This window comes from Melospiza melodia, chromosome 2, assembly GCF_035770615.1.
Source record: "Melospiza melodia melodia isolate bMelMel2 chromosome 2, bMelMel2.pri, whole genome shotgun sequence".
NCBI classification, from domain to species: Eukaryota; Metazoa; Chordata; class Aves; order Passeriformes; family Passerellidae; genus Melospiza; species Melospiza melodia.
The window spans coordinates 113,843,882-113,858,535 of record NC_086195.1 but is presented as its reverse complement, the minus strand read 5'-3'; the positions used below and the strand labels follow the sequence as shown (position 1 = coordinate 113,858,535).

Sequence of the window (14,654 nt, the reverse complement as noted above, 5' to 3'; positions counted from 1 at the left end):
CGTTTTTTAAAGCATTGCAAATTTGTATGTACTAGGAAAGAAGTTACTTTTTAAAGATAATTTTTGGATGATCAGACTTCATCAAAATAGCTTAGACAATGCTTAGAAATAAATTGATTTACACTGCCTATGAGAATCATCAAATATGACAGCTGTGCTATATAATTCCTTACTTTATAGTTCCATTTCATGTTGTTCAATGTGATAATTTTGTAGGTCACAGTGTTATTTCACTAAGCTCTTTTAATTAATCAGCTAAGTGCCCTAAACACATTTATGGGCCACTCTGAAGATATAGATCATAACCAGCCTTATGTACTCCAGAGAAGACATTTAATTTCCATCTTTAAGAAGCTATAAAAGGATTTAGATTATGTCACTGGAAATGTTAGAACAAGTATTTGATTAGTTAATGATGCTATGGGGTCCTTTACATTTATTATGAAACTTCACACCATCGAAGATCAAGGTCAGTACTTTGATGCTCCAGCCTCCTACTCTAATTAGCCAAGGGATGAAGGAATTGTGCTCTCTGTGGTAGCACACACCCAGTCTGGAAATCAGTGTCATGATTAATTCCTTTGACTGCTGTGACACCGCTTTTAACATTGCTCTGATATAAATAAATGCAACTGAAGTTAGGTATAAGTGGAAATATTACCTGATGGAGTGACATGGAAAATGAAATTGAATTATCCAAGAGCATTAATCATTAAGGCAGCTTAATGCTTGAACTGTGTAATTGAATACATGTATTTCCCTCAAAGGATTTGAATGGGTGAGATAGGGACTGAAGCCAAGGGAAAAACTTCTAATTCCTCTAAGAATTAATGGTTTAATTTGGAGTTTTCTGCACTTCTACATTCAGTGGAGATGAGTGGCTACTGCATGTGTTTTTGGAAATGAGGTAGGAAAACCCCCAAACAACTTTTGCACTCTCCACTCAGGGCACACCCGAAGAAAAGACCATGGCCAAATTCCTCAGATTTGGAAGACTGATGTACATGTAGCTTTGTAGAACTGGACCCTAGCCTAGTCTTGCAATCTATCACTAAGAAAGAACACTTAAGTCTAGACAACTGTATTGTATGATCCCATTTTTTAATTACAATCTGTCTTAACACATTTTACTTCTAAAAGTTCGCATATTTATTTAATGTTTATTTAAGGGTCGTATATACATACACATGGGTATACACAGGTACAATTTTGTGTGCCTTATGCAAAGAAAAAACACTAGTTTTTCATTTCCAAGAAGATATAGTGTCCATTAAACAAGGAAGAATGCAGTTTCCTGCTGAATTTTTAAGTCAGAGGCAGAAGTGTGAGAATTTTGGAGGGTCAAGCAATTCTATCAGTGGTAAAAAACAACCATCTGTCAAAATAAACAGTTTCCCTGGTATGCAAGAGGAACATAGAAAATTAATCCTCTTTGAGGTGAACTCTCATATGTGATACATTGTTTAAAGTGCTTCTCCCTTTCTCTTCCTTCCCCTCAGTTGCCATGTATCGAGAACCATCTTTGCATGATATTGGAGAAACAGTGCCAAAGGCTGGGGTAACTCCAAGTAAAAGCACAAGTGCATCTGCAATAATGAATGGAGGCAAACCAGTGAACAAGAGCAAGACGACATAGCCAGATCCTCACAGGTGTTGTGACTTTACTGAGTCCCAAGTACAGTTGAGTGATTTATCCTTGCCAGACTTCCCCTCGGCAGTGTCTGTGGATCAGCTTGTGGCAGGTCACCAGCTTGCCCGTTCCTGTTTCTGAACTGAGTTGTTGCAAGAGGATAAATCTCAACATGTAGCTCCACCACAATGAGAAGACACCTGGATGAACCAGCTAAACTCAGACCATGGAATGCCCTACCAGATATTGGAATGCCTTTTTAATATCTTTTCTGTGACTGTGACACTTCATGTGAATGACATACTTCACAAGTACACTTGATACCTTGCCTGCTGACAATTGCCCATAATCCCTTTTTGAGTCCAGTTTCAGCAAAATCCATGTGTTTAAGTTCTATTTTGTAGCACACAAATAATCAAGTAATTTCTAGTTAGATGCTGTAAACCTGTGCTATTATGGATTTCTCTTCTTCCCTTTTTTATAAGGCTGCTCGCTCCACTGTTTGTGACCTTTTGCAGGGATTGTGTTTCTCTATAACTTAAGTGTTGCCGGTGGCTTAGTTTTGAAAGCAATCAGGGAATCAGGAAGCCTTCAAAAATCTATTATTAAAAATTATATCTATAAAGAATAGGATCATTGTCTCTGGCTTAAAATATTGATTAAATGTGAATACTCTTTAGTAACAGATACTGTGCTTCTGAGGTTGGCATTAAAGAGGAGGGAAGAGTGTCAAACACAACCAATGGGGAGTTTTCTGAAATGTGTGTTTGGCATCCCTATAGTTTCTTTTTGTGTGTGTGTTTTATACATATCACAGGCTTACTGGTAATGGTAACATTTGCCTTGCCCAGCGAGCAAGACCCACTCATTTTTGGAAAAGTGGGTCCAAAGAATTTTGTAGGCCTTGTAGGCCTGAATTAAGGCTCATTTTTCATCTACTAAATCTTCATTGTTTGAAAAACAACCACCACAAATAAAAGGAAAAAAAGTAAGACTAATCAGAATTGCGCTACCTAAATCCATTTTAAATATAATCCTTTCCTGTTTTTAAGGAACTGAACTTAATGCCATTGTTATTTTTGGCTGAATCCCACACCTACTTAGCAAAGCATGGGCAAGGATGTTGTGTTCTTTTTTGCAGCACCAATGCAAAGGGTAGTTACAAATTATAGTTTAATATTTCTGGTGTTTTAAAAAAAGACGTTTTAAAACTGGACATATTACAAAACTTTATTTTTATTTTTAGCTAAGCATGCAAAGTCCAGTCCTATGTATTTCACTGATATCCCAGTATGTACCTCCACCCAGCTTCCTAGGATAACATGCCCACCAAATTGCTAGATTGAAGGTGCCTTGCCTTGATCTCTATATACTGTACTTTCTCTTACATGAACCTAGAAGAAATCAAAAACATAAAATTGAAGCCTTGGATCATATTACCAGGAACAACATCAACCCTTTGAGTTTGTCACTTGTGAACAATTAAGCCAGTGTTGTGGGGGATGAAGGAGGGCAGGGGAAAGATTTAGAGAATGCCACAGAGATGCCACTGAAGTTTTTGCACACTTAGTCACAGGCTTTCAGAAGTTCAAAAATACAGGCACTCTCTGTACGCTCAAGAAGGAATTTGTTTCTTAGAAATGGCAGCAAAGATCAAACTGTATCTCAGTCTGGAAAACTGTGTGGCAACACTCTCTTGGCCTCTTGCTGTTACCTTGATATTTTAAGACAAAAAGAGGAAACCATCCGTTCCTTTTTTAGCACTGTATTTCTGGCAATTTGTTTTATCACATCTTTGTGCTGAAGTCCCTGACAGAGACTGCTGATTATTTCAAACTCCCTGTCTGCTCAGCTGAACAGTCTGATTCAGTCTGAATGAACTCTTCGTACTAGTTTTCAAATGTGTTCTGTTTTTATAAGCAACATTTAGTGCACTCTTCAAGGAGGCTACTGTAAAGCTGCTACATTCTAGATAAACTTTTTCTTTTTTCTGTAGGTCAGACTTCCTTTTGTATGTGTGATATGAGAACAGCAAGATAATGCTTGATGTTGGGTCTTTCTAGGGAGGGAATGAGTTAAGCATGAAGCCCTCTATCAATGTAGAGAAAAAAAAACTAAAATACAAACCTAATCTAAAACTGTGATAAAAATGCAAAGAAACTTTGACTTAAGACTGTGCCCTTGCCTGCTAGCACTAAATCTGTGTGCGCAGGGAAAAACAACACTTTATTAAAAACTTCAGTGTGCCCTTCTCATCCCATCTGGTCCAGTGGGATTTGTGCACCATCCCTGAGGAAACAAAATCAAACCAAAGCAACTCAGATGGCGAGATGGGGGCTGCAGGAGCCAGGAGAGGCAGCAGCCCTGACGCTGCACTGGCGGCCGGCCCCGCCGTGGCCCCAGGCCTTCCTGCGATAGCGAGAGGAGAACTTCACAATATTTCAAGTAAGATAGAACAGCTGAAGGCTACATTCTCTCTCACCTGATTCATGAGGAGGGAATACACGAATTCATGTCCCATTCAGCTGTCTTATACACCCAGTGTAAGAGCCTGAGGAGAGACAGGGCTGGAAACCTGGCTGAGCCATACAAGGAGGATCTGGTTCATTGCCTGATCCTACATAAACAATATTTTCAACATTAACCTTTTGGTCCTGAGTAACTATGATCTGTCAACCAGTTTGGGAGGCTATAATTAAGGGCAGATTTAATTTCTTTAAGCAGTTAGTACATACTGGAAATACAGCATATTGCCTTTTTCTTTTTTTTTTTATTATTGTTTTCTGGTTTTGTTTCTGTGGGCTAAATTCATATGAGTGTTTAATCCAATGAATCAATGCCCTGATTTTTTATTTTTCTACAATCTGTTTAAACATAACACAGGTATCTTCGTGCTTTGTTTCCTCCCTTTAATTTTGTCTTGTCTCATCTGTTGCATGGGAAGAGTATGACAAGGATGAACTAACTGCATGTTGTAGGTTGTGTCTGTCAAAGAACTGTTGGTCAGTGTTACAAATTTACATACATATATGCAAAGAGTTTGTCTGCATTGTACAGTTTGTGTTTATTCTTATTTGTTGTATACACAGATTTAACATGATGAATAAAACATTTATATGAATGCATACTGGAAACCAACAGAAAAGTTTATGTAAGAAGTAGACTGTGCAAAGCATCATTGCACTGGCCACAGGATGGTGAAACGTCATGTAAATAGGTTGGCAAACTCAGTTCTCCCCCTTTACCATGCCAAAGAAAATTTCAGCTCCTTAATATAATACCTCTCTTGCTGTTCTCCAGGATGAGACTTCACCATTTTCTTCCCTCTAAAATTAATTTTGCTGTTAAGTGAAAGCTGTTTTCAACTGTCTGTTACTACTAAAGTACTGTATAGTAAACCTGATGGAATCAATTTGTATTTACAGATTGGGGTTTTTGTACTTACATGTGCAGCTGTCCGTGAATCTGCAGCGTTCCAAGTCTTTTGCATGCTTGCATTGTATTTTGTTCTTCTGGGTTTTCTCTAATCTCTTAGAGACTGTTCACACTGAAATCTGACCTCATCTTGCCATTTTATATGTTAACACTGCACAGTCATTTTCTTCTCTTTTTTGATCTGTATTTCAGCTACAGTTCTATTTGGCAAAATCAGTCACACCTGCACAGTTTTAGAGATCCACTTTTGAGGAGATATGAACTACTTCAACAAAGCACCATTTTGCTGTACTTCAAAAATTTTATAAATTCACAAGAATCCTTATGAGGTTGCTCACAAGACAGAGCCTATGGAAGGGTCTCTAGCTCCTTTTAAGTGCTTTGTAGTTCACATAACAGAGTTTTTGCTTCATTTTCTGGGTTTTTTAGCCATTCTCAATTGATTTTTTAATATACTGTCATTTTCATAAATGTTGGTTCTTAATAAACCCCTCCCAGGCCCTCCCCTTCACCAGATATAAAGTAAAGCAATTAACTTTGACTATGGTATATACCTGAAACAATACTAAGAATCCTGGCTTTACATTTATATATATGGGGAAATTTTTGTCTTGGTTTAAAACTAGTTTAAGCAATGAGCTATGAAAGCAGACAGTTTGGTCCATGCAGTAAAAGCATATCATGATGATCCATCTGTTTATTGCTATAAAGAATACATTATTCAGCTACATTCAAATGGGAATGGAAGCAAAATTAGACTACATAAGAATGTTCTCTTTCTTTTAAATGGCTCTTTAGATAAATTCATATTTCATGCAATGCATTGTAAAATGTTTAGTAACAGGGTTTTTTTCTGTGATGACTAATGCAAATGCTATGACTTATTTTTAAAGATGTAATAAATTTTTTGTTCAATTACTTAGTCACAGAAATATTCAACTTAGCTTTCTTCATCCCGGTATCATTTAGCTGTACCATTTAGCTACAAAGTGAGATGCCATTCTGCAAAGAAGCAAGGGCAATATATCAGAAAGTGAGAGCAGGTACATGATTAAATGCATCTATGCGTTTCTAAGAAAGAATATAGCCAGTGGGGGGAAAAAAAGGATCACAAGCAGGTTAATAAATTATAGAAGCAAATCAATCCACAGGTTTTTATAGGTGATATTACAGATATGTTATACACAATAGGTGTAATCCTGCAAGTCTATTTTAGAAGCACTGGCACACTTCTGGATTGTGTTCTTTCTCACATAAGAAGAAAACAAGGCTATAATGTCTTTTTGTTTATAAGGTTTATCAATCTAATCAGTAAAAAGTCCCCATCTATCCAGTTTGGTTTTGCCTTTTGCCACAGGCCTGGAAGCAGGCTTTTACAGTCACTAGCAGTGAAAAATCAAGTAGTAAGTTTCACTTCCTTATGCCTCTTCCTGCATTTACAGTTTATGTGTCTGGAATTCCCATCACAGGGAATGACACAAGGGAAAAAGATACAATTTTATTAATACAGCTATTATACTCAAATATGTGGAATAATAATCTTATTCCTTCTGATTTCATCTTTCTAAAGAGTAAAGGAGCCAAAAAAGAGATAAGCTGGGTGTCACATAACCAGTTACCTCCACATGAAGAGCAGGGGAAATGTTCAAGCAACATGATAGGAAACAAAAGAAAAATTGGAAAAGAATTAATGTGTACATTCCATTTTTAGTAGTCTTAGTTAATACTTTAAGTTTTATAGTAATAGCACCATTTTGTTTGATAATTCCATTTAAAGGAACCACAGAGAGTAGCTGTCTTAGATATTCTGATTTTTTTCCGTATGTAAGTTAAAAACAACTACTTGGATAACCCTTTTTGAAACGCTATGACTACATAATCCATCCAGTAGTCAAAAAGGTAGGAGCTGATTGGTATAAAAAAATCAAAGTAAAAATTACTTTATACTCAATAAGGATATAAACTTAAAACAAATGACAAAAATGTATCAAATACGACACTGGAACCACCTAAAGAATTGTTCTTTTATATATGAATGAGTACCTGAAATACCACAGCTGATCTACAGTATATGTTTTGATGCCATGAAACAAGTCAAAAGCATCTACTGACAGCAGAACAGAGTTTTGATTAGGTAGTATTTTCTTTATACAATACTTAATATAAATGGAAGGAAAGCAAGGAGAACTTTTTATCCTTCATTGTTTACACTCTGATTCAGCAGATGAATGTATATGCAAAAAACCCAGTGATTATGAGAAGATTCAGGTCAGCGGTATTCACTGTTCATAAATATAAATAAAAACAACAATTTGTGCTCTCCAGACACTAGGGTTGGCAAAATGCATCTATGTTAAAACTTAAGAAAATATTCCTGTTGAGCTCCATGGAGTTTTAGGGTTTTAAGTATAAAACATAAATTAAAATTTCAAGCTGAATTTCACTTTGAGGATTCTTTATGTGTTATGAATACAGTTTAGAACTCTGCCTGATACTTTGGTTATCTGGTAAGAGAGTAGCTAGCAGCTTTGGGATGTATGTCTAGTTATTTATCTGCATAGCTTATATATAAGTTGGATGTTTGGTAATGGTAAAACTCCCTGAGAATATGGGCTTCACAAGCTTCATTTTTAGAAAGAAAGAATCCAGGTTAAGAGGGAAAAAAATGTGGTTAAAGTTAAAAAGCAAACTATATGGGACGGGGGAATACTAAAGCAGTTAAATAAATTAATTTGAAATTTTGCATTCTACCCATGTTCTGTACCATTGTATTTTCCTATTTCAAAACTGTTCTTTCTAAAAGAAAAGTTATTTCTAGACTAATAATGGATTTTTTTTTTGTTAATGCATAGTTCCATTACTTCTGAGTCATGCACCTCTTCAAAAATCAGGACCTTGGCACCTAAACCACAATGTTAAAGTTTGTTATCTAAAAGAAGTATTTTTGAGCCATTTAATCAATTTATTGCTCAATCATGGTTTCACAAAATGTAAACACTTTTGAAACTAAAATGTATAATTCTTTTTTTTTGCTCTAAAGAATTCAAGGGCTGCCAAATCTACATGTACAAAAAATAAGAGACTCATATGTAAATAAGTTAGGGAAGTCCCAATAGTTGTGCATCGTTCATAACTCAATGTGAATTTCACACTGAGCAGCATTTCACCATTGGAAAATAAAAATAAAATTTTTGTTCATACCACTGCTTTGTTTGTATTTACTGTATTAAAACTTTAATTACTTTGTCAACATTGTCCAAACATCTTTGGCTGAGACCAAGCTACTGTATAGCACAGATGATTTTTCAAGTCAGTTGATGTTCAGGTTCCCTACTTCTACAAATGCGGTTAAATTCAGTGAATTCCATGCGTGAAAGGGCAATCTGTCCTGAACAGTGATTTTTAAGAGTAAACTCCTTAAAGTTACTAATATAAAAAATTTCATTTGCTTTACATGTAGGAGGCAGCTGTAGATATGTAGAACAGTACAAGAAAAGTACATGTGAGTTGCAGAATATATATGCAGAATAGGCAATAATACTTTTATATGTTTATTAGTTTCGCTCCATATGTTTCTATACGTTATGTATTTTAAAGTATTGCAATATGTAGATTAGATAACCAACTTTCGGACATATCAACCACAGAAACTAAAAGTTCTCCTGTGGAAAAGTTCCCATTCAAACATTTTGGGTCTGTCACGTAATTGGACCTCAGTTACACAACTGACCAAATAAAAAAATCATTAATATTATATCTATAATATTTTCTCTCAATTTATGAGTTGGTTTATAATCAGGACTGTTGGAAAGAAAAAGACCAAATAATGTATTTTTCAAATACCATAATACAAATCAAACTAATTATTTGACAATATTCCACCAGTGCTACTCTTCTACAGGTGAATTGTTGCATACTGACAAGGAGACATGACAACCAAGTAAATAATGTTAAAAAAAGGGTCTTCTTATACCTTTGCCTCAGGTTGCTCAAAGAAATAGTCATTACAGGTATAATATCAGTTCCACTGAATTTACAAAAAAATCTCTGGAGAAGTTCCATAGGGCCAGTATTTTATGACTTCGCCCTCTAGAGCTTGGGCTGTCGTGCTCCCTTGCTTAGTTTTCTGATACATTTCTTTAAGGAGCAGATCCTCAAATGCGTTCTAAGGTATTTACAACCATGTATGTGTGCGTTCATGCATACCCACACCCAGATACTTCTGAAATTAAATGTCCTAGCAGCCTAAGGAAAAACAAACAAAAAAACCCTCCACAATCTTTGACATCCTCCATTACGGGTATTCTCTCCCCAGCCAGATTTCACAAGCATTTCCATTCCATCCTTCCCAGCACTCACAGTTTCCACAGCTACAAACACCGTTACCTAGAATAGAATGAATAAAGGACAATTATAATAATTGAAATGTACTACATTAAAATGTGTTTTATGGGAAGTAAAAAGCTATGCTAAAATAGATGTATTGTTCCTTTATTGTCCCCTTTTTCCTTTGGAAGGAAGCAATTACTGTACCATTGCATTAAGAAGCCACCCCACACCTATACTTACATGGCATTAATAGCATGTTCTCAATAATTCCATCAGCAGTATTGCAAATATTGAAATTGTGTATGGTGAAGTGTAATTTTGTACACCACTGTTTGTACCCAGCTGGTGAGGCCAAGTGTTCACACTGTGCCTCCAGGTACAAAGAAAAACAAGAATAACTATTATTCATAAAGAAAAAGCCATTAAAACCTATCAACAGAATAGCAATTAAACCATGGCTTTGAGCATGAAAAACTTTAAACCTAAAATCTAGAAGTGCTATACAAATAAATCCTATCTCAAACTCTGTATTAAGTGTAAAATGTCCTGGCCCTATTTTGCAGCAGTGGAACAGCTGAGACCCACCTATTAATTTTATTTAAATACTTTTATGACCCTTGGATGCTGAGTTTGAGACCTCTATAACCTTTGTATCTACGTAAACTCCTCTTCCTTCTGACTTTATGAAGATCCATGATTAGGCATTAGAGCTACAGATAAGGCTCCTGTTCTTGTTATACTGGCTAGTTGTCTCCAGAAAATGACCCTTTCTAATGGGGCTAGCTGGAAGACACAATTTACTAGTGTCAGCCTTCCTACTCTCACTCTAATTGGCTTGCAGAGTTCTTCCACATCTAATAATTGCTCAGCAAAGATTTTCTAAAATTAAGATTTGTAACAGGAAGCAGCCAGTGAGTTAATTTAGCAATTCCCATGCTGCTTCTTGTCACTATGCTTGTCACAAGGGTTTGTTGGCAGCCTGCCCATTTCCATCGACATCTGCCACCTGCATATTCAGACAATGTTAAGGTGAAGCTGCTTGAATCATTTACCATCACATCACAAGAAAAGCTATCAGCCTCCCACCGACAATTGTCTGATTGCTAGGAAGCTCTCTTAACCAACACAACTATGCCCCTAACCTGTAAAAATCTATTTTACTAACCCACCAGTGAATTTTGTCTGTGACTTAAATGCATTACACACATGGAATGTCCAGTAAAAGAACAAAGGCTGAGGAAATCATAATAATGGCACTTTGTTCCTTGCCAAAACCCAGTAACTTGTAGTCTATCGCAGAGAGAATTGTTGATAGATTCCATAGCTGGCTTACTTATTTAAATTCATACTCAGGCTTTTAACTGTTGTTTTGAAACCTTAGGTTGATCATTGCGCTGCATGAAGAAACAATTACAGCAGGTTTTAATAACCAGCAAATGTGCTTCCTCCATCAGTGGGGAAAGGAGAAGCTGGGCTTTGTCTAACATAATTCCCATCAACTCAGTTTGTTTTCTGAAGCAATTAAGTGTTAGCCTGTACTGCACCTGTGCAAATGAGACCATCGTGTTTGTCACAGTCTCTGTCATCGCATTCACAGAAATCACCCGAAATGTACCATTCCTGGGGTGAACAGATGCACTTTCCACAGTGGCAGGAACCTGAAATCACAAAAATTATTACTCACAGTCAAAGAGTACTGGCACATTCAGACTAGAAAATAACAACCCAAGTCACACATATGCACACATACGCACATGTGCATGTGCACAAAATTGCTGCCTAAGAGGCTGTTGCATAAAAGAAAATAATCAAGCTAAAAGGCTTTTGAATGAAAGGATTTTTTTGGCATGAGTTGGAGTATGATGGGATGTTACTACTAAGAGCTTTGATCCTGCTATTTAAATTAATCAGGACTCACATTTTGAAGATTTCTTTTGGTTTTAGAGACCTACAATCAGAGCTTCTCTCCCCAGTAACTTCTATTTTACTTTTTTTGTACTAGCAAAGTTCAAATTGTCCCCAAGCCATTGTTACTGAAGGCAGTAAAATCACACCCAGGAAAAAAATAGTCTTCCTCATCGAAAGCTTTTAGGGATGAGCTCACAAAGACCAGCAGTGCCCAAGACTAACATCTACAGACCCCCAAAATCCTCACCACCATGAATGAAACTTCTCCACCTCCATGGACTTACTGAACATTTGCTCAGGTCAGAAAGAGTTTGTGCACGTAATGGCAGCTCAGCAATTGCCTCGTTCCTGCAGTGTCCCCTAACACCCCTTGTTGGGACAAGCTGTTCTTCCCCTCAAGGATGTCAGGCCACACCTTCACAGGCAAAGCAGGGACTGTGGGGTCAAATTCAGGTGATGCCATAACCCACAGAGCACCAGGAACCTCCCATGAAGAGAAGACTCTGAGATGTCCTTACCCTTAGGAGCAGGTTCGTGGCTCTGAAATGTGGAAAGTGACAGGTGCCCCTGAACAATCATGTGTCAGGAAGCCTGAGAAGTGTGTGAAAGAGGCTATTCTGCAACTAGAAATGCCACAAGGAGATGGTAATTCCTCCTGAATGATTCCAGCATTTGGCTGAAGAGACCTGGCTTTTACAGATCTCATCTTCAGCAGCCTGGCCCTGTGCAGATTTCAGATATTTAAACACTGAAGCTGGGATCTTACTAACTGCTAATCAAAAATCCTTTTGTGGATCTAGCCCTACGAAGGGGTAACAGCAAAAATCAATGTTAAAAAATCGTAAAAAACCCAGATAAATTATAGCAAAGAATATGTGCAAAATTTTCAGATGTGAGAGGCTGAGTTAAAAAAAGTCTCACAAAAGAAGCTGTTGACCTTTTACAGAAGATGCTTATAAATGAGTTAAATTCACTTGAAAATCCTAGCCTCCTGCAATATTTCCAGAAACATTCCATTAAAAAATCACCAATGTGTTTAATGCATTATTACAGAAAAAATATAGCTTGGTTATGTCAGAATATAACCTAAAAAGGATTCATGGGTTACTCAACAGGGTCTGAGCCAAAGCCTATAAAATCATGCTTTTCCATCTTCCCACTTCTTTCAGTGACCTCTGAATAAAATCCATAGTAATAATCCTAATACATGTAAAGAAAAAAAGTTGCATCTGTTGAGAGCAACAAATTTTCCATTCCTTTTCCCATAAATACTGAAGCTTAATTCTTGAAAACTTCAGAACAGCCTCAGCAGAGTATCTGATTTGTAATTAAATATGTAATTTAATGCTTATTTCAAATTCACAAAAATTAACTCATTGCCTAATTTTAGGGAAACGCTTTAACTTGTAACATATGGAACATGTAAATATATTCAGGAAGAGCTAGTGATTAGAACATTTGAGGATGGAAGTATTTGATTAAGTATCTACTTTTTCTGTGGGTTCTGAGTACTGCTTACAGGGCCACTGGCATAGAAAATACTGACATTCCCTACAAGGATCAAAGATGCTGTTGTATAAGGAGGCAGCGGAGGACGGCAGATATATCATAGGGTTGCTCTATAAGAGGTACACTAAGATATACTTGAGGGCAATTTAAACCAAATACCTCTGATTATACAAACTGCAAGGTACATCTGAAAATAATGAGGAATAGTATGAGGATTTTAGTGAAATTACAGCAGTTATTAAGAGTATTACTCTGTAAGAAGCCTGAAGTGATTCTGCATCAGCAAGCACTGATCCTGATACTGAGGGATGCCCATGATGTTTAAAACTGTTTTGCAGAAGATGCAGCAAATTTAACACCAAGTCAAGCAAGGAAGATAAGGCTCCAAAATGCAAAATCTGTTAGGGAAACAAACATATCGAGTCTTCTCCCTGAGCAGGGCACGCTGCTCTGGGAGGCTCCTCAGTTTAATTGAGTCTAATGAGTTGCAGGGTGTTTCCTGGGATCCCAGCCAGCTCCTCTGGGATGGGATTTGGCTCAGTACCTTGCCCACATCCTGCACCATTACAGTCACCATGTACAGCCCTATCTTTACTGCCAGGGAGGCAGCAGCATGGTGGGTGTTGCTGTTTGCCTTGGGAAGAGCTTTTGCTACAGGTGGCACAGTCAGCGAGCCAAGATGCAGAAAACAGCCTAGGAATGTGGATGCCCAACTTTGCTTACGTTAGCAGAGTGCAATTTTCTGATAGTGTTCAGCAGTTATCTGCTGAAAACCAGGACTCTTCACAGCCTATCATAACCTATATACAGAAACTCAAGCTATCCTCAGTCCATTTTAGCACTTGCATATCTTGGCTAGGTTTCCAACAAAAATGGAAAAACCACCATCAGTGCACAGGTTTGAAATTCCCTTTTATTTTACCAGTAATATTTTTTTTTCACTGTAATGAATCTGAAAGAAAAATTTGCCATTTTGGTTCCTAGATAGTTCTTCACTATCTATTAACGTGTTTTAAATTATAATTATCCAGTAAGACATGATTTCCAGATACATATCTCAGCATCAAGAATAGATTTGGGGGAAAAAAAGGAAAAAAAAGGAAAAAAATAGCATAGCAACAAAATCTGTTATAATATAATGTATATAATTTTTAATTAGACTGTCTTTGCCTGTGATTCCCATCATGCAGGAGATAGTAGCCTTCTTGGATGTTTACTGGCCACACACTGCTGCAGATGTCTTATGGAGGTGATTTCTCTAATGTGTGCTCAGGGGCCAAATAAATTATATCTCCCAAAGGAAAAAAACCAGAAAAATCTCACCACTCTTTCTGTGAATGGATTTAGGGTCACAGATTCACAGAATGGGTCAGTTTGGAAAGGACAACACTAGAGCACCTTTCAGGCTGCTACAGATTATAAAAGCTACCCAATCCCAAGTCACGCCCCAGCAGCATAGCCAACAGAGGTAAAAAATTCTTGATATCTGTAAATTCCTAATGGATTATCTACTCCCAAAGCTTCAAAGTAAATGGTACCCTTGCAACACATGTTCAAAGGTAATTGTTTTCACAGTAAGACCCACAGGCTGGAATAAATAGCTCTTAACCATCCTTAGAAAAATATAGCATATAATATGAATAATTTAAAAATCAACATCATTTTTCATGTTTATACTTGTACAGAAATATACATAGTGCATTTTATTGGTACCAAGCATATTCCTTCACCTTCCTGGTTTATATAAAAAAATCTCTGTTAGGCACACATTAAGAGAAAAAAGGCCAACTTCTGCAGTAAAACAGAGTCATTTCAGTTTCTCATTTCTGTACCTCTCACTCTT

The 14,654-nt window shown here is 36.9% G+C and overlaps 2 protein-coding genes across 8 annotated transcripts in view; one reads left to right on the top strand and one right to left on the bottom strand.

Annotated features, from left to right (window-relative positions):
- Window positions 1–8,268, top strand: part of FGF14 (fibroblast growth factor 14) — a 382,414-nt gene extending 374,146 nt beyond the window's left edge. For all 7 annotated transcript variants that reach the window (XM_063149620.1, XM_063149617.1, XM_063149624.1 and 4 more), the window contains one exon: window positions 1,500–8,268. In XM_063149620.1, coding sequence (XP_063005690.1) covers window positions 1,500–1,636 — 137 coding nt within the window. In that variant the 3' untranslated portion in view covers window positions 1,637–8,268. The remainder of the gene's footprint in view (window positions 1–1,499) is intronic.
- A 335-nt stretch (window positions 8,269–8,603) lies between these two features.
- Window positions 8,604–14,654, bottom strand: part of ITGBL1 (integrin subunit beta like 1) — a 123,732-nt gene continuing 117,681 nt past the window's right edge. Inside the window, exons 10-11 of the mRNA XM_063149616.1 lie at window positions 10,939–11,052; window positions 8,604–9,451 (exon numbers count right to left, since the gene is read on the bottom strand). Of these exons, the coding sequence (XP_063005686.1) occupies window positions 9,360–9,451; window positions 10,939–11,052 (206 nt within the window). The 3' untranslated portion in view covers window positions 8,604–9,359. The remainder of the gene's footprint in view (window positions 9,452–10,938; window positions 11,053–14,654) is intronic.